The following is a 22720-nucleotide window of genomic DNA, read 5'->3' on the forward strand; positions in this document are numbered from 1 at the left end:
CCCTCATGCAGCTGTGTTCTTACGCACCGTCCATTGCTGCACGGTAATACCGGTAAGTTTTACTTTCACTTCAGTTGCTTATTTGAGCTCGCCGCGTTATGAGTTCTGGGGAGCATTTCTAAACAAGAAACATTTTACACACAGTCACACAGTTAGTTATTTTGGCATTTTCGACCAGCATCTCCCGTGTTATCGTGAGTATCTTTTAAACAGTGGTTTAATGGTTGTGGTTTCGTGGTTTGATCGTATTTGGTGATGAATGTTTTCTCCATCCGCATAATTGTGATGGCGATGGGTGATTTTTGTAACCAAGTATAACTGACACTTTGTTTTCTTCGTGTTTATCTGCTCTTTCTCTTTTGACAAAGTCGTTTCAAAGAATTAAGGAGCGTAGCCAAAATTGAAAGTAAAGCAGACTGCTGTCGGCTACAAGTCACACAAATAAAAGTGAAAGCTTCAAAACTACTAGGGAATAACATTTGAAATGAGTTATACAATTTCTGTATAAAAGCACCACACATATGTATATAAACTATACTATATATTTCCTATGATGGATTGATTTTTCCTGTATTTTCAGGAGATGTGGAAGATGACGACAACGAGCCTCTTCCCCCTCTTCTTCGTCTGCTTGGACGTATGTGCGGTGCAGGTCATCCACCTGGCTCAGGAGTCGCTTTTCAACATGTCCCATTCCCTCGCGGGCCTGTTGGGAGCCAGCGTGGCCAGAGCGTGTCTCCTCGCTGCACTCGCCCTCAAATGTCCGAGCGGGCTGTCACAGATGAGCAGCTCTGAGCGGCTCCACTCTATACTGGTTCTTTGTTTCCACTTCCCAGTCTACACCGCTCTCCTCTCTGTGCTGGGGCAGCCCAACCTGGAGCAGCTTTGGGGGTGGCACAGCTGGGAAAGGGTGGGCGGCTTTTGTCTTTTTTTACCTTAAATATCTTTACTCTTGAAGAAAATTAATAAATGAGGAGCATTGTATTGTATTTTATTGTAGAACCCGATGAATGCGTGGCCTTTTATTTTAGTTTCATTGCTTTTAATTTGCTGAACTCACTTGAATTATTAATGATGGTTGCTTCCTTTTCTAGCTTCTCAAACTCACAGCCTATGTTCCCTCGTAGGTGCTTTATGGCTACGTCATAACGCTCTTGGCCTGGCTCTACTGGAGTCATTACGTGTCATCACTTTTGCTCTCCTGCTGCAAGTGCGTCTCAACTTTACTGAGCAGGACGACCTCCGAAGAGCCCAAAGTGGACACAATTGCCCCCCTGAGGAGACTGTACACCTTCACAAGGCCTTACCTCTGGCGCTTTGCTGCTGTGCTGCTTCTGGTTATTCTTTCCTCTTACGGTAAGACGGACCGCACTTAACAGTTTGTCAGCTGTTTGATTCTGACCTTCTGCCGTGGGTTAAAGGTCATGTTGGCTTTATTCAATGTTCTCTGCATGAGTAAATATGTGCAGCTTTGAAAAACAAAAAAAAATGTTTTGAATTTGTCAATTCACAATTGATGCAATTAACTGAAAACACTTTTTTTATTGATTATTTATTTATCTATTTACCCCATCTTTACCTCAATAAACTCTATCATCACATGTATGGACCTGATGGATGGCTGCAACGACAATAACTAAAGCTCTGCAGGTTTTCCAGTCATTCTTGCATCCTCTGATTTGTTATGATATTATTCTGCAGTGGTTTTTACTAAAAACTTTTTAAATTTGTTGCTTGTAGAAGCAGTGATCACTTCCTGTGTAGGTCCGGACTAATACTGCATCTGATTGATCATTTTGTGTTGCCCTGTTTAAAATGTGTCGTGCTGTGCGCCTCAGGTGAGATGGCCTTGCCTCAGTACACTGGCCGTGTGACCGACTGGATCGCGAAGGAAGAAGCACCCGAGGCCTTCACTAATGCCATCACAGTCATGGCAATATTGACTATTGCCGGGTTAGTTTATTTCACATTTCCAATGGAAATGCGTTTTATTATGTGAGTAGATCAATAGGTAATCATTGACAAGGGATTCATTTTGAAGGTTATGACAAAATAAAAAGTTGGTACCCAGCAGAGAGGAGCATTTCAGCCTAGCAAACGCCAAAACATGGTTTTGTTTCCCATCACAAACACATCAGATGCTGTTTACACGTTGTGTTGGCTTTGTGTTTACCTGCCACTCACGAGTCCTCTCTGGTTTCAGTGCTTTGTTTGAGTTCCTGTGCGACCTCATCTATAACATCACGACCACCAGCATACACAGCACCGTCCAGGAGCTGGTCTTTGAGGCTGTGCTCAAACAGGAGCTGGCTTTCTTTGACAGCAGAAAACCCGGTAATCCATGTGCATGTGGTCCACAGGGTCCACACATGTCCACTCTTATCATCTCCAGATAAACTTTTTTGATACACAGCTTATCTTTAGCAACACCAGTCAGACTTAACTATAGTGAGCGACTGACAGAAATGGTGTTAGTTTGTAGAGATTGAAAGGAGTAATGGAGAATTCTTCCTTCTGTAGGTGAGCTGGTGTCCCACATCACCACCAGCACCAACAAAATGAGTGAGATCCTGAGTCAGGAGCTAAGTTATCTGATGTGGTACATCTCACGTTTCGCCTTCCTCATGTTCTTCATGGTAAACCAGTCCTGGAAAATGCTGCTGCTCACTTGGATGGGGCTTCCCATCTGCTGGGTTATTGCGGAGTTCACTGGAAACTTCCAGCAGGTAGCGCTTTTCCATACATTTCCCATTCTGTATTCGTTCTGACCCAAAATGACCAGAATCACTCATTTCTATCTCTATTCTGTGCTTCAGAGCATTTCTAGAGAACTCCAAAATGCACTGGGTGAAGCCAACCAGGTGGCCACAGAGACTTTCTCCCACATCAAGACGGTGAAGAGTTTCGCCAATGAAGATGGCGAGACAGAGAAGTACCGATGCCGCCTGGATGACATCTACAGGCTCAACAAAATGGAGTCGGGGGCCTACGCATTCAGCATGTGGTCCAGCACCGTGAGTGCACAAACCTTTTGCACCAAGAATAAGAACGCTGACTCTGATAATAATTATCATTACCATGATAATAATAATCATGATAATGATTATCATGTGATAAAGGTAATATTCATATTGCAACCGGATTATTGCTAAGAGTGCCGTTCAGAACTATTTATGGACAAGTCATTTATCACCCACAAACAAATTGTTAGTACCTTAATTGGTTTTGTCGCCTTTGACGATGCCTTTTCCTTCTGTATAAATATACGTGCACTCTCTTCCTCCAGTTGTCCTCTTTGGCCATGAAGGTTTGTGTTTTGTACTATGGAGGGATTCTGGTCACCAGGGGCGGCATTAGCAGTGGAGACTTGGTGTCTTTCATTCTCTATGAGCTCCAGTTTTCCTCTGCTGTCGAGGTGAGGAACAAAGATCTGGTGTGAACAGAATACAGTGGGACCTCTACTTACCAACGTCTCTACATGCGAATTTTTCAGGTTACGAAGCGTCTCAACGGGAAAATATTTCCTCTCGTTACAAAGGAAATTTCAGAATACGAAGGTCAATAATACACTACCGCTGCTACTCGCAGCTCGCGGAGTTTAGCGAACATAAACATGCTTGTAGCTGCTCTGCCATTGGCTATCGCCTAGCATTTTCCTGTCATCCCATTGGCTAGGAGGGACGTCAATATGTACAAGTTTGTGTGTATCCCAGCGTCTTCTTCGTCATCTTTGGGATTTATTGTGGGTGTTTGTACGTTTGTCCATTAGATGGCGGTGTTACCACAAGTGTTAACGTTCGTTGCTAGTAATGAGGCTAATGTAAGATTAGCCTGTAATAAAAAATGTTCATTTGTTCCTGGAGAAGCCTTGCACTGAATTCCTACATTTATTGTGCGTTAATCTAATTGTAACATGTATCTGTTACATGTTTTGATGCATTTTTATGATTTATAAAAAAATTATGTCTGAATTTTTGGGGGCTTGGAACGGATTAGGGCATTTACATGGAAAACGCGTCTCTACTTACATAATTTTCAGGTTACGAAGCAACTTCTGGAGTAGAGGTCCCACTGTAAATAGTTTTCGATCCTGTTTCCTCTCACAGGGGCTGATTGTTTTAGTGAAGATGCGTGTTGGTGGATCAGATTTACAAATGCACGTCTCTGCCGTTTGTCTTCCAGTCTGTTATGACGTCTTATCCCAAGGTGAGGGAGGCCATCGGTGCGTCTGAGAAGAGCTTTGAATATTTGGACCGTAAACCCGATTTGCCACCCGATGGACATTTGAATCCGCAGCATCTGGACGGTTGCATTGAATTTAAGAACGTCACATTTTCCTACTCTGGAAAAAGTGATAATTTGGTGCTGAAGGTATAGGCAGCGTCTTCCTTTTCCTGTAGGTTTCCAGTGATTTTTGCATTTGCTGCACGAGAGACGCTTATTTCCTCCCGTCATCTTGACTTCCAGGACGTGTCATTTAAGCTAAAACCAGGCAGAATAACTGCCCTGGTGGGCAGCAACAGCACTGGGAAATCCACCTGTGTCAAACTGTTGGAGAGATTTTACCAGCCTCAGGCAGGAGAGATCCTGCTGGACGGAAAACCGCTGCACCACTACAGAGACCAGTATCTGCATGAGAAGGTGAGCGGGCACGGAACGCTCCACACCTTTCGTGTCTCAAACTTAAAGCCATCTAAAGGTTTATTTGTGTGTTGTAAATACATACTTTTAATTGTTATATATCATCACCACATGCAAACATCCGGACACTAGCTGGTTCTGAGGCCGTCTGATGCTTCAGACTGCGTCCTGCTGGAATATCTGGGTCCTGTCCTTAAAGTGGATGTTACAACAAAACAAGAGGCTAAATCTCAAAATCACCATGCTATAAAGTCATTTCTTGAGCAATTTCAGCACCGCAGCTTCTAATTCAAGTTGCATATATTATGTGATGTCATTTTTTGATCATACTGGCTCTTTAGTTGAAACCATTTATTTGAATTGCTGACCGCACTGCCGTTGTTCCCCCAGATTGCTGTGGTGAGCCAGGACTGTGTGCTCTTTGCTCGGCCCATACGGGAAAACATTAAATACGGATACGAGGACGCCTCTGATGAAGAGATGTACGCAGCTGCCAGGTTGGCCGGCGCCCACGAGTTCATCACAAAACTGATGAATGGATACGACACAGGTGTCAATCAGCCTCTTTTAAATGAATCCTCGTTTCAGTCTATCAGATGTAGGAAGTTTCCCTCTAAAAAAGGGTAATTTTATCCATATCCGGTCTTACGATGGCTCACTTGCTGTTGATGAATGCCCTCCTGAGGGTCACAGTCAGAAGAGCTTCGCTTTGCTAAATTGTGCACGATGTTATGTTGTCAGGGTGGGGTGTTTAGAACAGCAGTATATACCTACATTCCAGTAAACAGAGTGTTTCCCTTCTGGGGCAGATGCTGGAGAACGTGGAGGCCAGGTGTCTGGGGGCCAAAAGCAGAGAATCGCCATTGCCAGAGCTTTAATCCGACGCCCCAAAATCTTGATCCTGGACAGCGCCACCAGTGACCTGGACTCACAGACCGAATACCTGGTTTGTTTATTTGTCATCGCGTCACATTCAGAAGTTGTTGTTTCCAATGTGTAACACAAGACCTGTTCTCCACAGGTGACCCAAGCTCTGTTCCAGCAGATCCACTGCACCGTCCTGTTGATATCCAGGAATATGAGCGTGGTGGAGAAGGCTGATCATATCGTTGTCCTCGGCGATGGGACGGTGAAGGAGGAGGGAAGCCATACTGAGCTGATGGCCAAAGGCAGCTTTTACACTGAACTGGTGAGAACAGAGAACAAGAGCTTTCACCGCCAGGAAGAGCAAGAATGATGAGCACGTGCACGTGAGCCTGTTGCCCGACTGTCTTCGTCCACTCCAGAATATTGGTAGCACTGGTAGCAGAGTAGTTTAAGGACAGATTTGGATGTTTCACACAAGATAAATTAACTTTATGTGTCTTTACAATCAGATGTTTAGTCCTGTAATAAACATTCTAGTGCACACTGTGTTTGCTTGTTTGTTTGTTTTAATAAGATTTTTTGCTTTTTTAAAATTCAAAACTAGCCTATTTTTGTATGTGTGCTTTATTTTCTGTCAGTTTCTGAGTTCATAAACAGAAAGATGGGTACTGCCCCAAATGGTCTGTATCATGATAAAGGCGGACGACCAACGGGGAGCATTTTTTGGGGGGGCGGGGTCCTGTTTGATTTGCCCCTACATGCCAGTTTGTGTGAAACCACAAAGTCAATATTTGAACAGAGACCTGACACCATTTAATGTTGGAGGGGTTGATCAGACTTGAGAGGGGGGTTTGCTGACCTCATGTGAATCTCTCTGCTTTTACTCTAACTGGGATGGAAGCTGTGGTCCCACCAGTTCCCACTATCATTATAATATGGAATCGATCCTGTCATATGAGCAACTTGTGGGTGCTGCAGATACCGACCTGTGCTACATGTGGCACACGTGTCCTGCCAGTCTAACTTTTTTTTTTATCATGTCAATTCCAGTATAAAATCACTGGTGAAGCCTGTCCAAGATAAGCCTAAATAAAGTGTGCAAAATAAAAACGCTGTTTGTGTTTTTTTAGTTCAAATGTTTCTGACAAAAAGAAATAAATATCGGGTTCAGCGCTTCTGTCGGGGATTTGTTTACTTTAAACTGGAAACACAGCTTTTGGAATTGAAAGTGGTGCATTTCCATGTGCAAATAGAGACTAATAGAGAGTTTGTACTAAGGTAAGAATGTTTTGTTGTCTCACCACTTGGCTGAAACCCTCTTCTGCATCATCATCAAAATGATGCCAAAGGCTTTAAACTAGGACACACATTTCCCCATTTGAGCTTCCCTTTATTGGCTGCCTACAGATTTTTGGATTCATTTTACAATCATTTCATCCAAGTAAGAGTGAAGTATTTGCACAGGTAAATATGCCCAGTAAATTCCAACATGGAACAGGAGAGACACTTCTCACCATCGTATGTTTAAACTTGCTATGGATTCACTTTCAACAAAGGGTAGATTACGAAAACTCATTCCCAGTCCCTTTTTTAAATGAGACTTTTCCTGAAACGACGCCAGTCTTTTACCGTCCATTATTAGCTCCGCAACAACTTTTAGAACTGTTTCTGGGATTGTTTTGGACTTGTTTTGGAATTTGATACACGCAATAAAAATGAAGAGGCTGTTTATGAACAAGGAAGAAAGATATTAGATTAGATTTGCTGAGCAACCGTTTAACTCAGAGAGCAGCTCCGCGCCCCGATGACCGCAGGACGCAGCTGCGCATGCGCAAAGCAGGAAGCCGAACGACAGCAGCTGTGCGCGTTTGCTCCGCTTTCCTACATTTCCAACCATGGGGTGTTTAAAAGCTGACGGCCTGAGTCTGCAGACAGTTTTTATCATCGCTGTGCTGCTTGTTGGTCTCGGACAAAGTCAGACTCTTTCGCCGCCACCAACGCGTAAGTTGCCAAATGTGTTTATTCTCAGTAGGTTTGCGTATTTCTCGCTACAACTCGTTTGAGGCGTTATGTGCTGAAATCTCTGAACAGAAAAACAGTTTTGCTGGCTGACAAACAGCTGACAGCCCAGTCGGGGCGCTTCCATTCTTAGTTTCATTTCTGCCTCTTGCTTTTCAGCTTGTTCTGCCTTCACAAGCTGTGACGACTGTCTGCAGTACACCAGGGTACGGCAGCACCTCCGAACCACCTCTGATCCACCTCTGATCCTGATCACACTGCAGGGTTCACAAGCTTTTATTCAGTTTCGCCATCAATAACTAAGAAAGCAAACAGTCCCCGTCTTGCAAAACATGTCGAGACAGACAGGTTGCTGCAGAGTATTGTTGGTGGTGTTTTATTCTGGGAAGTGTTTTGGGGAATTTGGTCTCTGATTCAGTTCAAAAGGTGTTGACTCGGGTTTGAACAAGATTTGGACGTTAAATTTAATCCCTCGACTACAACACTGACCCAACACTTTGCTACAAACCTGCTTTTGCATAACTTTGTACACTTTTTCCTCCGTAAAACAAGTATTTTGTGGTGTAGAGTAGCTATTTGCACATGGTTGACTCTCTTCTTTGTTTACAAAAGTCTTTAAAAAAAATATAATTTACATATTTTGTTGTTGCAGTTAAATGACGTATATTAGTCTCTTTTTAATGTGTTTTTAAAACAAACAGGACAGACCATTAGTTTCTTTGATAAACTTTCCTTAATAACATTCACTTCCTGTTTTGTTTTGGGTTTTTTTAAATCTGAATAACTGCAATTTAAAACCCATCGATCTGAAAATGTTTCTTCTTCACAGTGTTTCTGGTGCTTCAGCACCAACAACTGCACATATTACCCAGTCAGCTGGTTAATACCTCCGTCCTCGCTGTGCCCGCTATCCCAGGCCAGATGGGGGATGTGTTGGAGTGAGTTTTGACTCACTTAGAACATCACCTGAGAACGTGATTCCTATCTAATTACTCTTTAATTATCCAGTCAACTTTGAAGCGCTGGTCATCACTCTGGGGGTCGTGGCTGGCATCATCGTCCTGGCTGTCACCATATGCTGTTGCTACTGCTGCTGCTGTTGCATGAGACGGCGCTCCAGGTGGGCTTCCTCAGAACGTATACGTATACATGTATCCATATCTGTGTGTATATACATCTCTATTAAACCGACTGTTGATGTTCTCTTGCAGGAGATTGCGCCGAATACCATTTAATGACACGAAAGGTATCTATCTACGTGTGTGTGTGTGTGTGTGTGTGTGTGTGTGTGTGTGTGTGGTATGGTATGTATGTATTGAGGTTTCTGTTTTTTCTGTTTCCTGTGTAGGTTTGAAACGTGACGGTGATCACCTGTACAGCAGGTTTGAGAATGAGTGAAGCAGCCGTTGGTGCTTCCTCACAGTCGGCCTTCTGTTTTAGTTTCACACTGACCTGATAAACGACGCTTTTTTCTAAAAAAAAATAAAAATAGGACTCTTTTGAGTCAGCGGTCAGTTGAAGTTTGGAAACTGTGCTTTGAGAATTAGATGTCGCTTTTAACGATATGATTCTTCGCCTGGGGGGCTGGAGCTCAGTGGGCAGACTGGTTACCCCAGAGACGTCCTGGGTTTCCTCTGAGCCCCTGCAGAATAAATGTCCTTTGGTGATTTATGCACATTGTTTAAGACTGTACCCTATTCCTGCACATTAAATCGTGTTTTTCTTCTTTAATAGACCAACTGAAATTGAAATGAACAAGGATTGAGAGTGGATGAATGAAACTTCCTGTAGGCTTTTTAAAATCAGAACGATAGGAGACACTGGACAGGTCCATGAACACAATGGAATGTTAATGTACCAGAGTAGATCAGAATAGCTTTTACAACTACTGGATAAAATCCTGGCATGTAGCAGCTGTCTGGTTCCGGCTTTGTTCACACTGCAGATGAAAGTGGCCCAAATCTTTATTTCTTGGTTTTGTTTATCCCATCATCTAATCATGAGACGTAGCATTGTGACCAATCGATATTTGAAATAAAGTGATTGTTTTTAATGTTTTTTTGTTATTCCTATCATCTTTCACTGGACATTGTTATGAGATTAAAGCTGTAAACATCAACTTCAGTTGTCAGGTTTTAATTATTTTTCAAGTAATTAACACACGTGCATTGGTGCTGAGCAAATTTTAGTGATTTCTCACTTTACTAGAAAGTTTACGTTTTCCAAAAGCAAAGATGATGCTGATGAATGTTCTCAGTCATCCAGGTCAAAAATGCAACTGGAATTCCTTCAAAAGTTTCCTTTTTAAATTAGATGGTGGGAGTCCCGCATTACCGGTAATAAATGCTGCTGGCTGACTGAAAGCAGTCATTGGCGGTAATTTGCATTATTAAAGGTAAGATCATCCCAGTTATCGTGTGATGTTGGGTGTGAAGAGGGATCCCAGGAAAGTCCTGAAAACGACTCCTCCCCCAGTTAATTCAGAACTGAAGAAGCATCTTGGATAAGAGGTGAAAGGTGTGAACGGCGATTCATCACCAAAAGATAAGACCAAAAAACTTCGACCTCGGTCATGGGTCCACGATAAATGACCCAAAAACCTTTAAGACTCTTCACTTGCCATCTAGAAACCCGAATCCCTGACTGAGTCCAACTAAAACCGGACTTATAAATACATGTTAACGTGTTTGCTGCTCTGAAAAGTTTCAGCAAACACTGAGACACGGCCGCTGAAGCGCCGCTCCAAAGCTGACCCGGAAGTCTAAAAAGGTAAACAGATCAACTTTTGACAGAAACTGGGCGAACATGGCGAAAACATCTCTTCTGGGGCAGAAAGCGCGATATCGACAGATTTGTAGCATTGACCATCGCCCTGCATACCGATATATACACACGTATACGTGTATATATCGATGGTGGTTTCCAATTACTAAATTGTTGCTGCTCCCGTGTGACGTCATCAGACCACCGGAAATGACCTGCCAGGCCGAAAGCGCTCACATCGCCACCTGTCGGAGCGGAGGCAACATTTCAACAGCAGGTAGAGTCCACTCCCGTGTACAGGCAAAACGCTCTACGCAGGCATGTAAACATGGCGATTATATATCTTATTAACTATAATAAAGACATTTCTACTCTACTAGACCTAGTCGAATTTGATTAAGGCCTTTTTTTTACAAATCCAGCGGTTCTTCATGTCACAGGCTGCTTTCCCCCAGTTGGCCAATGGCTTTGCTTTTGGCAGAGTTAGTGCACAGGAAACTTTATAGCGAGGTTGTTGTGTCTGCCAGTACCTGCAGACAATGAATGAATGAATGAATAATCTGAGAAAACAAGCTACGGCTGTCACTGAAGTTTTCAGTTTTTCCTGTATTACTCAATAAAGACTATACACAACACCCTCTTTAACTTGGTTCATGTGTTTAAGTGGAATAATATCTCAAAACCATGTAATAAATTGTGTTTCCTTTCAGCTAAAAACTTTGGACGGGTCAGGTCTTGTTTCATTAGAAAGTGGACTGCAGGATCTCAAAGTGGATCTCCTGAGCTGTTAAAGCTGAGCTAATGTCTGTGAGGCTAATCAGCAGGTATCATTTTGCACCAAGAGGCTGGTAAATTCAATTTGACTGACCTCATACAGTAAAACGGGGATCACTCATATCAAATCTGTTCATCTGATCATACCATTTTATCTCAGGGGATCCCATCAGAGGTGATAGCAGGAGCTTGATGGCATCTTTTTGTACTTACTCCACAGTGAAATTGCTACCGTTGATCCACATCCACGTTCCGTTTATGTTATTGTTGCTCAGCCCGATCCAGTAGCCGTGAGCGTCATCATTATATCCCTTTGTGTAGTTATTGATGAATTCCTACATTTGTGACACAACATTGATGATGGGTATTATACAGCAAAGCAGAAACCAGAGCAAAGATAAACCCTTACAGCGGTAAAGGGGCACATTTTCCAATATGGTGAAGAGGTATTTTTGTCCATTTTTCCTCCATTTTTGTGAATGAACCAGCTGAAAGGGATCTCACCTGCTCCTCCAGGCTTTCAATCATCACCAGATCTGCCATCATCTCGTTGCATTTCTTGCGGCTCCCTTCCCAACTCCTCCAGTGGTAGTAATATGAAGATTCTTGAAACAGGTAACAGTTTGACTTAAATCGAATCCAGCCGTCTTCACAAGGTTTGCACACTGTAGAGAACAAGAGAATTAAAATCCATTTTATCTCGACTATGTTTGAGGTTTACAATTTTCCATCGTGGGGGAAAACATTAAAACAGTTCCCTATTGAACCAGGAAGACTGCAATCATGGACACACACACACACACACACACACACACACATATTTAGGGAGGTTAATTCTGCAGTGAGGTGCATTTCAGTGTGGTTACGGATTTAAAGCTCATTAAACATCATTTTGTTGACAACTTGTAAATAGTTTGTGGTTTCCGACCAGCCCCCAGAACACCTCCCTCTTTGGCAGCCCAGTTTTGGCAGGTATGTAAATATATAGATTATATATATCATAACAGCTTTAAAGCTTTTCTTTGCCTTTTCTTTTTACGTGTTCCTGGTGTTTGAGGTGATGCTGAAGGTTCAGAGCCTCCTGTGTCATCATCTACTAGGTCTGGGGAGCCGCAGACACACACTTTCACACCCTCTTGCTCTACTAACATGTGCACCAGGTTCGGTGGTGGTGGGGTGGGGGGGATGAGCAGATGAGTGTGAGGTGCTCTCACCTCTCTGTGGGCAGTGCACATTGACTGAAAAGACGTCGTACTGGAGGATGACTCCGAGGGTCCAGTTGAGCAGGTCTCTGTCTCTGGCGATCTCCTCTGTCTTCCTCCCCAGCTGCAGAACCTGTGTTGTAAAGTTCTTGATTTCTCTTTCCTGTTCAGATTTCACTGCACCGACTGAGACGAGACAGAAGCTGTTACGTTTCCCGCTTCCTCCTTATGGTCGGGCCCTTCAGAGCTGGCTGACTTACTGCGGTTGCTCAGCATAATGATGACAGATACCAGAATAACACAGACGATTCCCAGAGCTGCTGCCAGCACACAGAGCAGAGGTTGGAGGTGACCTCCTTCCCTCTTTTCAGAAGGATTTTCTAAGTGCACAAATGGGGTTTTGTAATAGAGGTAAAGGAAAAAAAAACCTGTCATTTAGTGATATATTTACCTGGTGTGATGGTGTTTTCACGACCAATATTGACCAACACCTGATCGTAGATTACAAAGGAGGCTTCCTCTGCAAAACAAAAATAATTTTAGCTGAAATTAAATGTATGATTTTCCTTTCCCTTAGTTCACCAGCATGACTCTGATCTAATGTTCAAAATCTATTAATTAAGTGCATCAAAAACCTTTAAAAATGCACCAGTTGTCCACCAGATGTCCCCATCACTGAAGTCTCGAAGCTTTGAATCTTTTTCGACACAATTGTTAGGAAAGTGGTGAAGTGGTGAAGCCTCAGTGCTTCGTGAGGCTTCACTTTTTTTTTTCACAAGTGAAAAAAATAGGGGTTCGGTCCCACTGTACACATATGTGTACATCGTGTTTAGCAGCATATTACATCGTTACTTTTACTAAAGTTTGTCAAATTTGCATGCCATAGCAAACTTACAATGCTTATATGCAAATCTAAACAAGAATAAGCCATTAAATTTGACTGGACTTCTTACCTGGTCGATATTTTTGTTTGGAGTGGCTACCAGAATTTTCGAACGTGTTCTTCGCCATTTTTCACAGTATGGTGTAGTACTCGGTGTAAGTGTCCACATATGTGGCCATCAGGACCCAGTTAAGCAGAATTAATTACTGTGGGAAATCTAGCCCAAAATGTGATGTCCACATATGTGGACGCGGGGAATTAAGAGGCACTAATGCACTAATTCTAAAACATTCACTTTTATTATCACATCAAAATACCACAAAAAAGCCACCAACTAAAAAGACCAAAAAGATGAAAACGCTGCTCACAAAATCTCATTTGACTTCATGTGGAGCAGAACAGACCCTGATTTTTGTGTTTTACTATCTTACTGTGGTTTAGAGCTACATTACATCTCAGGCTGGAATCATTATAGTTCTATATTTATATTCATATTCTATTTTTAATTTATTCTATTTTATTTCTTATTTTATTATATTTTTATTATCTTTAATAGGTTTGATGGGGTGAAATGGTGGTGGGAAATTTTGTAGATGCTTGTAGATCTTTGGAGATGCTAATTTCCCTGGTGGACACCCCCTAAAGGGATCAATAAAGTACTCTTGAATCTTGAATCTTGAATCAAATCCTCATTAGTTGGATTAGCATAAACTTCCAGAGTTGTGACAATACCATGAATGTAAAACTCACCACGTGCACGAGCACCATCCCTCTTGAAAGTTGGCATCACATAATTCAGTTCTTCCTCCATTATCTGGTCAGTCCTGGTTAACCCTCCGACCACAGTCTGAACTAGATTTAAAATGGGGCCTTTTCACCCAAATGAGGTTGTGACAAAGACACAAATTCACCATTCACTTCTGCTTCCTGTGTGTGTGTGTGTGTGTGTGTGTGCGCCCGCGCACGCTTATTCATGCTTCAGTTAATTCTTCAGAAGTTTCTACAGCCACATTAGAATTTATTAAAATCCTTCAAATACTTTACAGGCATTAAACATGTCAGTAAAGGTAAGTACATTTATTAATATCTTCTGCGAATAGTGGAGTTTTGAGCAAAATAAATATAAATGCGTTAACTGACAGGCTGACCACGCACTTCACGGGTGTGGCCACAAGGGAGAGACCAAGAGCTCAGTCAAGCAAAAATGAAAATAAAAAATGGATTAACGCTTGGTTTTCATCCGCAGAAAGGTCTCTTTCTTAGAGGACTCGATAAAAATAAAAAGTCATATGGACCAAAAAAGGCGTAAAAGTGCGATTTTGTTGATCGTCCTGCAGGTGGCGCTGTTCAGGAAACGCCGACGTCTTTTCCGGTTGTTGCAGATCGGATCGATTATTCTGATCCCTGCTGCGCTGCTCTCGATCAGCTCCCGATATTTAAGGTTGAGGATCGTCCCAGGGGACACGATGGTTTGCGGGGGACACGTTTGCTCCAAGAACACCCTCTGCGCGCTCAATATTCTTTATTGTGTGAGTAAAACATCTTCTTTTTTTAAAAAAAAAAAAAAAAAAAAAAGCCTTTTTCTTGTTTTGCGTTGCGTTAATTGACACACGGAGCAAAATGAAAGGGACATATTTAAAAACTCGGGCGTTGTTTTTGGAATTTAGACCCGCTCCGACAGCAAAGGAGGAGTTTATTTCCCGTTTTTCCTTGTTGGAGAAGCAGCAGGTGCTCCGTGAACATTGTGCTGCCAGGTAAAGGTCGCTGGGACGGAAGAGCCAAGTTCACTAACGCGCGTTAAAATGATGGAAAATATCTGCTGCTTTGACTCCGCCGCCATTTATTTGGCCGATTCTGTTCCGACATCCAAAAAGACGTTGAAAAATACAGTAGAATGAATCCAACTCTCAAAGTTCGAGTTCCTGAAATACTGCCCGAGTTAATTTAGGGTATTTTCACAATACTGTCGCAGATAAAACACATGAATGTTGGGAGTTAAACTCCTGGAAAATGTGCTGATTAATCCTCACCTGTGTAATTAGGCCAAAACACACAGTGTGTGTGTGTGTGTGTTCTGGATTATAATGAGAGACACTATGATGGTCGTGATGAAACTTTGTCCAGCCCAGCAGGGATGTGACACCTGCTGACCTGTGTGTGTGTGTGTGTGTGTGTGTGTAATGGTATGGTATGGTATGTATGTATTGAGGTTACTGTTTTTTCTGTTTCCTGTGTAGGTTTGAAACGTGACGGTGATCACCTGTACAGCAGGTTTGAGAATGAGTGAAGCAGCCGTTGGTGCTTCCTCACAGTCGGCCTTCTGTTTTAGTTTCACACTGACCTGATAAACGATGCTTTTTTCTAAAAAAATAAAAATAGGACTCTTTTGAGTTAGCGGTCAGTTGAAGTTTGAAAACTGTGCTTTGAGAATTAGATGTCGCTTTTAACGATATGATTCTTCGCCTGGGGGGGCTGGAGCTCAGTGGGCAGACTGGTTACCCCAGAGACGTCCTGGGTTTCCTCTGAGCCCCTGCAGAATAAATGTCCTTTGGTGATTTATGCACATTGTTTAAGACTGTACCCTATTCCTGCACATTAATTGTGTTTTTCTTCTTTAATAGACCAACTGAAATTGAGAGTGGATGAATGAAACTTCCTGTAGGCTTTTTAAAATCAGAACGATAAGAGACACTGGACAGGTCCATGAACACAATGGAATGTTAATGTACCAGAGTAGATCAGAATAGCTTTTACAACTACTGGATAAAATCCTGGCATGTAGCAGCTGTCTGGTTCCGACTTTGTTCACACTGCAGATGAAAGTGGCCCAAATCTTTATTTCTTGGTTTTGTTTATCCCATCATCTAATCATGAGACGTAGCATTGTGACCAATCGATATTTGAAATAAAGTGATTGTTTTTAATGTTTTTTTGTTATTCCTATCATCTTTCACTGGACATCGTTATGAGATTAAAGCTGTAAACATCAACTTCAGTTGTCAGGTTTTAATTATTTTTCAAGTAATTAACACACGTGCATTGGTGCTGAGCAAATTTTAGTGATTTCTCACTTTACTAGAAAGTTTACGTTTTCCAAAAGCAAAGATGATGCTGATGAATGTTCTCAGTCATCCAGGTCAAAAATGCAACTGGAATTCCTTCAAAAGTTTCCTTTTTAAATTAGATGGTGAGAGTCCCGCATTACCGGTAATAAATGCTGCTGGCTGACTGAAAGCAGTCATTGGCGGTAATTTGCATTATTAAAGGTAAGATCATCCCAGTTATCGTGTGATGTTGGGTGTGAAGAGGGATCCCTGGAAAGTCCTGAAAACGACTCCTCCCCCAGTTAATTCAGAACTGAAGAAGCATCTTGGATAAGAGGTGAAAGTGTGTGAACGGCGATTCATCACCAAAAGATAAGACCAAAAAACTTCGACCTCGGTCATGGGTCCACGATAAATGACCCAAAAACCTTTAAGGCTCTTCACTTGCCATCTAGAAACCCGAATCCCTGACTGAGTCCAACTAAAACCGGACTTATAAATACATGTTAACGTGTTTGCTGCTCTGAAAAGTTTCAGCAAACACTGAGACACGGCCGCTGAAGCGCCGCTCCAAAGCTGACCCGGAAGTCTAAAAAGGTAAACAGATCAACTCTTGACAGAAACTGGGCGAACATGGCGAAAACATCTCTTCTGGGGCAGAAAGCGCGATATCGACAGATTTGTAGCATTGACCATCGCCCTGCATACCGATATATACACACGTATACGTGTATATATCGATGGTGGTTTCCAATTACTAAATTGTTGCTGCTCCCGTGTGACGTCATCAAACCACCGGAAATGACCTGCAGGCCGAAAGCGCTCACATCGCCACCTGTCGGAGCGGAGGCAACATTTCAACAGCAGGTAGAGTCCACTCCCGTGTACAGGCAAAACGCTCTACGCAGGCATGTAAACATGGCGATCTTATTAACTATAATAAAGACATTTCTACTCTACTAGACCTAGTCGAATTTGATTAAGGCCTTTTTTTTACAAATCCAGCGGTTCCTCATGTCACAGGCTGCTTTCCCCCAGTTGGCCAATGGCTTTGCTTTTGGCAGAGTTAGTGCACAGGAAACTTTATAGCGAGGTTGTTGTGTCTGCCAGTACCTGCAGACAATGAATGAATGAATGAATAATCTGAGAAAACAAGCTACGGCTGTCACTGAAGTTTTCAGTTTTTCCTGTATTACTCAATAAAGACTATACACAACACCCTCTTTAACTTGGTTCATGTGTTTAAGTGGAATAAATATCTCAAAACCATGTAATAAATTGTGTTTCCTTTCAGCTAAAAACTTTGGACGGGTCAGGTCTTGTTTCATTAGAAAGTGGACGCAGGATCTCAAAGTGGATCTCCTGAGCTGTTAAAGCTGAGCTAATGTCTGTGAGGCTAATCAGCAGGTATCATTTTGCACCAAGAGGCTGGTAAATTCAATTTGACTGACCTCATACAGTAAAACGGGGATCACTCATATCAAATCTGTTCATCTGATCATACCATTTTATCTCAGGGGATCCCATCAGAGGTGATAGCAGGAGCCTGATGGCATCTTTTTGTACTTACTCCACAGTGAAATTGCTACCGTTGATCCACATCCACGTTCCGTTTATGTTATTGTTGCTCAGCCCGATCCAGTAGCCGTGAGCGTCATCATTATATCCCTCTGTGTAGTTATTGATGAATTCCTACATTTGTGACACAACATTGATGATGGGTATTATACAGCAAAGCAGAAACCAGAGCAAAGATAAACCCTTACAGCGGTAAAGGGGCACATTTTCCAACATGGTGAAGAGGTATTTTTGTCCATTTTTCCTCCATTTTTGTGAATGAACCAGCTGAAAGGGATCTCACCTGCTCCTCCAGGCTTTCAATCATCACCAGATCTGCCATCATCTCGTTGCATTTCTTGCGGCTCCCTTCCCAACTCCTCCAGTGGTAGTAATATGAAGATTCTTGAAACAGGTAACAGTTTGACTTAAATCGAATCCAGCCGTCTTCACAAGGTTTGCACACTGTAGAGAACAAGAGAATTAAAATCCATTTCATCTCGACTATGTTTGAGGTTTACAATTTTCCATCGTGGGGGAAAACATTAAAACAGTTCCCTATTGAACCAGGAAGACTGCAATCATGGACACACACACACACACACACACACACACACACACACACACACACACACACACATATTTAGGGAGGTTAATTCTGCAGTGAGGTGCATTTCAGTGTGGTTACGGATTTAAAGCTCATTAAACATCATTTTGTTGACAACTTGTAAATAGTTTGTGGTTTCCGACCAGCCCCCAGAACACCTCCCTCTTTGGCAGCCCAGTTTTGGCAGGTATGTAAATATATAGATTATATATATCATAACAGCTTTAAAGCTTTTCTTTGCCTTTTCTTTTTACGTGTTCCTGGTGTTTGAGGTGATGCTGAAGGTTCAGAGCCTCCTGTGTCATCATCTACTAGGTCTGGGGAGCCGCAGACACACACTTTCACACCCTCTTGCTCTACTAACATGTGCACCAGGTTCGGTGGTGGTGGGGTGGGGGGGATGAGCAGATGAGTGTGAGGTGCTCTCACCTCTCTGTGGGCAGTGCACATTGACTGAAAAGACGTCGTACTGGAGGATGACTCCGAGGGTCCAGTTGAGCTGGTCTCTGTCTCTGGCGATCTCCTCTGTCTTCCTCCCCAGCTGCAGAACCTGTGTTGTAAAGTTCTTGATTTCTCTTTCCTGTTCAGATTTCACTGCAGAGACTGAAACGAGACAGAAGCTGTTACGTTTCTCGCTTCCTCCTTATGGTCGGGCCCTTCAGAGCTGGCTGACTTACTGCGGTTGCTCAGCATAATGATGACAGATACCAGAATAACACAGACGATTCCCAGAGCTGCTGCCAGCACACAGAGCAGAGGTTGGAGGTAACCTCCTTCCCTCTTTTCAGAAGGATTTTCTAAGTGCACAAATGGGGTTTTGTAATAGAGGTAAAGGAAAAAAAACCTGTCATTTAGTGATATATTTACCTGGTGTGATGGTGTTTTCACGACCAATATTGACCAACACCTGATCGTAGATTACAGACGAGGCTTCCTCTGCAAAACAAAAATAATTTTAGCTGAAATTAAATGTATGATTTTCCTTTCCCTTAGTTCACCAGCATGACTCTGATCTAATGTTCAAAATCTATTAATTAAGTGCATCAAAAACCTTTAAAAATGCACTAATTCTAAAACATTCACTTTTATTATCACATCAAAATACCACAAAAAAGCCACCAACTAAAAAGACCAAAAAGATGAAAACGCTGCTCACGAAATCTCATTTGACTTCATGTGGAGCAGAACAGACCCTGATTTTTGTGTTTTACTATCTTACTGTGGTTTAGAGCTACATTACAGCTCAGGCTGGGATCAAATCCTCATTAGTTGGATTAGCATAAACTTCCAGAGTTGTGACAATACCATGAATGTAAAACTCACCACGTGCAGGAGCACCATCCCTCTTGAAAGTTGGCGTCACATAATTCAGTTCTTCCTCCATTATCTGGTCAGTCCTGGTTAACCCTCCGACCACAGTCTGAACTAGATTTAAAATGGGGCCTTTTCACCCAAATGAGGTTGTGACAAAGACACAAATTCACCATTCACTTCTGCTTCCTGTGTGTGTGTGTGTGTGTGTGTGTGTGGTGTGTGTGTGTGTGGTGTGTGTGTGTGTGTGTGTGTGTGTGTGCATGCTTATTCATGCTTCAGTTAATTCTTCAGAGGTTTCTACAGCCACGTTAGAATTGATTAAAATCCTTCAAATACTTTACAGGCATTAAACATGTCAGTAAAGGTAAGTACATTTATTAATATTTTCTGCGAATAGTGGAGTTTTGAGCAAAATAAATATAAATGCGTTAACTGACAGGCTGACCACGCACTTCACGGGTGTGGCCACAAGGGAGAGACCAAGAGCTCAGTCAAGCAAAAATGAAAATAAAAAATGGATTAACGCTTGGTTTTCATCCGCAGAAAGGTCTCTTTCTTAGAGGACTCGATAAAAATAAAAAGTCATATGGACCCAAAAAAAGGCGTAAAAGTGCGATTTTGTTGATCGTCCTGCAGGTGGCGCTGTTCAGGAAACGCCGACGTCTTTTCCGGTTGTTGCAGATCGGATCGATTATTCTGATCCCTGCTGCGCTGCTCTCGATCAGCTCCCGATATTAAGGTTGAGGATCGTCCCAGGGGACACGATGGTTTGCGGGGGATACGTTTGCTCCAAGAACACCCTCTGCGCGCTCAATATTCTTTATTGCGTGAGTAAAACATCTTTTTTAAAAAAAAAAGAAAAAAAAGCCCTTTTCTTTTGCGTTGCGTTAATTGACACACGGAGCAAAATGAAAGGGACATATTTAAAAACTCGGGCGTTGTTTTTGGAATTTAGACCCGCTCCGACAGCAAAGGAGGAGTTTATTTCCCGTTTTTCCTTGTTGGAGAAGCAGCAGGTGCTCCGTGAACATTGTGCTGCCAGGTAAAGGTCGCTGGGACGGAAGAGCCAAGTTCACTAACGCGCGTTAAAATGATGGAAAATATCTGCTGCTTTCACTCCGCCGCCATTTATTTGGCCGATTCTGTTCCGACATCCAAAAAGACGTTTAAAAATACAGTAGAATGAATCCAACTCTCAAAGTTCGAGTTCCTGAAATACTGCCCGAGTTAATTTAGGGTATTTTCACAATACTGTCGCAGATAAAACACATAAATGTTGGGAGTTAAACTCCTGGAAAATGTGCTGATTAATCCTCACCTGTGTAATTAGGCCAAACACACAGGTGTGTGTGTGTTCTGGATTATAATGAGAGACACTATGATGGTCGTGATGAAACTTTGTCCAGCCCAGCAGGGACGTGACACCTGCTGACCTGTGTGTGTGTGTGTGTGTGTGGTGTGTGTGTGTGTGTGTGTGTGTGTTGCCGCTCAGATGGTGAGCCTGCTGATGATCGGCGCGGTGGCCTGGGGTAAGTGGCTGGGGATGGTCTCCAGCATCAGAGTGGTGGCCGCGGTCATGGGCGTGGGGATCTTCCTGCTCTTGGTGGCCCTGGTGGGTCTTTGCGGCGCCCTGAAGCATCACCAGGTTCTGCTGTTCTTCGTATCCTTCACGTCCGCTTAATGGCTATTTGAAGGTTGTAAAGATGATTTCTTTTGTTTTAATTCTGAGGGAAAGGGTCTGAAGTGTCAAATTTCCCAGTTTGGGATGGAAGAGTAACAGAATCTTGACTATAACTGAATTTGCTGTCCTCCATAAATCAGCCCTGCAGCGGTTCTTTCCTAAACCTGTTCCAGTACATGATCATTCTGTTCCTAGTGTTTGTGCTCCAGTTTTCTGTGTCCTGTGCTTGTTTGGCCCTGAATAAAGAGCAGCAGGTGGGTCTTCACCTTTACTCCCTTTTCTCAAATTCGGTTTTTTAACCAAACATCACGCCAGCGACCTTTTCCTTCCCTAGAATCACCTGCTGGAGGTTGGGTGGAACAAATCGGAGGCCACTCAGAGGGACGTGGAGAAAACCCTCAACTGTTGCGGCTTCTCCAGCTTTGACTCCAACAGCACCTGTGCTGCTGTGAGTGAATTTGGGGGATTCTTTCGCCCTTCCAAACCAGTTCAATCTCGTCTCCTCTGTCCTTCCCTCATCGCTAGATTCACTCCTTCATGAGTTGAACCACTGATCGATGCTATTGTGGATTTTTATGACGCGTCTGTCTTCTTCTCTCAAGTCCTGCTTTCGCAGCTCTCCGTCTCCGTCTCCGTCTTGTCAGACGTGTTCCAGCATCATGCAGGAACACGCAGGCAAGGTTCTGCGGTTCGTGGGTGGCGTCGGACTCTTCTTCAGTTTCACGGAGGTCCGTAAAAGGATGCAGATTCAAGTTTTTACAAATGTGGGATCTTAAAGGGTTGGTTCTCCCTGCAGATCTTTGGAGTGTGGCTGGCCCACAAGTACAGGAACACCAAGGATCCTCGGTCCAATCCCGGAGCCTTTCTCTAGCTGTCTGTGAAAAGCATTGAAGGACTGATGTTCCTCAACCGTAGATCCCACTTCTGCAGCCTCTAACTGCCCCTTTTAGCTGCCGTTAGTGCTGTGGTGGTTGTAGTGCCTCAAATCTGTATTTAAACATGGAGTAGAAGAGCGTCGGGACTCCTGCCTGATTCTAACTGTTCAATATTTCGCTTATTCTATCGACATCGAAGGAAATGATCACCTGAAGGCTGAAACAGAATAAACACGATGTGTCGGAACCGACCTAATCTTGTTTTGTCTGGTTGTAAAGGACAGTTTTGTTTATTTAGCCCACCAACGTGATTGTTCTTATTCATCCCTCTGGTGTAAGTCAGCTCCAGCTGTGCTCGCCGGTCACACACCTTATGCAAATAAAGAGCATGTTAGCACAATGATAGCAGGGTGAGTGTGTTCAACACCGTTAGAGACTGAAAACACACACACACACACACACACACACACAGGAGTCTGACTTCCTGAACTTT

At 42.9% G+C, this 22720-nt stretch overlaps 5 protein-coding genes across 7 annotated transcripts; 3 read left to right on the top strand and 2 right to left on the bottom strand.

The window, feature by feature from the left end:
* The first annotated feature begins 55 nt into the window (after nt 1-55).
* tap1 (transporter 1, ATP-binding cassette, sub-family B (MDR/TAP)) lies at nt 56-6618 on the top strand. The gene is made up of 13 exons (XM_057045195.1): nt 56-194; nt 581-910; nt 1128-1356; nt 1839-1953; nt 2204-2334; nt 2521-2726; nt 2817-3014; nt 3287-3415; nt 4183-4371; nt 4468-4641; nt 5032-5191; nt 5451-5587; nt 5663-6618. The coding sequence occupies exons 2-13, from the start codon at nt 584-586 to the stop codon at nt 5876-5878; spliced, it is 2211 nt and encodes a 736-aa protein (XP_056901175.1). The 5' UTR covers nt 56-194; nt 581-583; the 3' UTR covers nt 5879-6618.
* A 693-nt stretch (nt 6619-7311) lies between these two features.
* Nucleotides 7312-9646, top strand: LOC130532120 (pituitary tumor-transforming gene 1 protein-interacting protein-like). The gene is made up of 6 exons (XM_057044454.1): nt 7312-7509; nt 7687-7733; nt 8357-8465; nt 8536-8647; nt 8739-8773; nt 8876-9646. The coding sequence occupies exons 1-6, from the start codon at nt 7404-7406 to the stop codon at nt 8923-8925; spliced, it is 459 nt and encodes a 152-aa protein (XP_056900434.1). The 5' UTR covers nt 7312-7403; the 3' UTR covers nt 8926-9646.
* A 1-nt stretch (nt 9647) lies between these two features.
* LOC130532116 (regenerating islet-derived protein 4-like) lies at nt 9648-14059 on the bottom strand. Of its 3 annotated transcripts, none has more exons than XM_057044450.1 (7): nt 13900-14059; nt 12718-12786; nt 12527-12646; nt 12279-12452; nt 11569-11729; nt 11278-11399; nt 9648-10535 (listed from the first exon to the last, which is right to left on the bottom strand). In XM_057044450.1, exons 1-7 carry the CDS (start codon nt 13958-13960, stop codon nt 10487-10489), a joined length of 756 nt encoding a protein of 251 aa, XP_056900430.1. In that variant the 5' UTR covers nt 13961-14059; the 3' UTR covers nt 9648-10486. The 3 variants fall into 3 exon arrangements, with proteins under 3 accessions (XP_056900430.1, XP_056900428.1, XP_056900429.1); XM_057044448.1 differs by having other exon boundaries at nt 9648-10820; nt 13900-14057; XM_057044449.1 differs by lacking the exon at nt 13900-14059 and adding an exon at nt 13220-13303 and having other exon boundaries at nt 9648-10820.
* Nucleotides 14060-16140: 2081 nt separating this feature from the next.
* Nucleotides 16141-19857, bottom strand: LOC130532117 (C-type lectin domain family 4 member M-like). The gene is made up of 7 exons (XM_057044451.1): nt 19681-19857; nt 19225-19293; nt 19035-19154; nt 18787-18960; nt 18055-18215; nt 17764-17885; nt 16141-17306 (listed from the first exon to the last, which is right to left on the bottom strand). Exons 1-7 carry the CDS (start codon nt 19739-19741, stop codon nt 17159-17161), a joined length of 855 nt encoding a protein of 284 aa, XP_056900431.1. The 5' UTR covers nt 19742-19857; the 3' UTR covers nt 16141-17158.
* Nucleotides 19858-20292: 435 nt separating this feature from the next.
* On the top strand, nt 20293-22627 carry tspan13a (tetraspanin 13a). The gene is made up of 6 exons (XM_057044452.1): nt 20293-20498; nt 21164-21331; nt 21526-21606; nt 21687-21800; nt 21955-22080; nt 22149-22627. The coding sequence occupies exons 1-6, from the start codon at nt 20436-20438 to the stop codon at nt 22221-22223; spliced, it is 627 nt and encodes a 208-aa protein (XP_056900432.1). The 5' UTR covers nt 20293-20435; the 3' UTR covers nt 22224-22627.
* Nucleotides 22628-22720: the final 93 nt, after the last annotated feature.

The sequence above is a fragment of the Takifugu flavidus genome, chromosome 10 (assembly GCF_003711565.1).
Source record: "Takifugu flavidus isolate HTHZ2018 chromosome 10, ASM371156v2, whole genome shotgun sequence".
In the NCBI taxonomy this organism is placed as follows: Eukaryota; Metazoa; Chordata; class Actinopteri; order Tetraodontiformes; family Tetraodontidae; genus Takifugu; species Takifugu flavidus.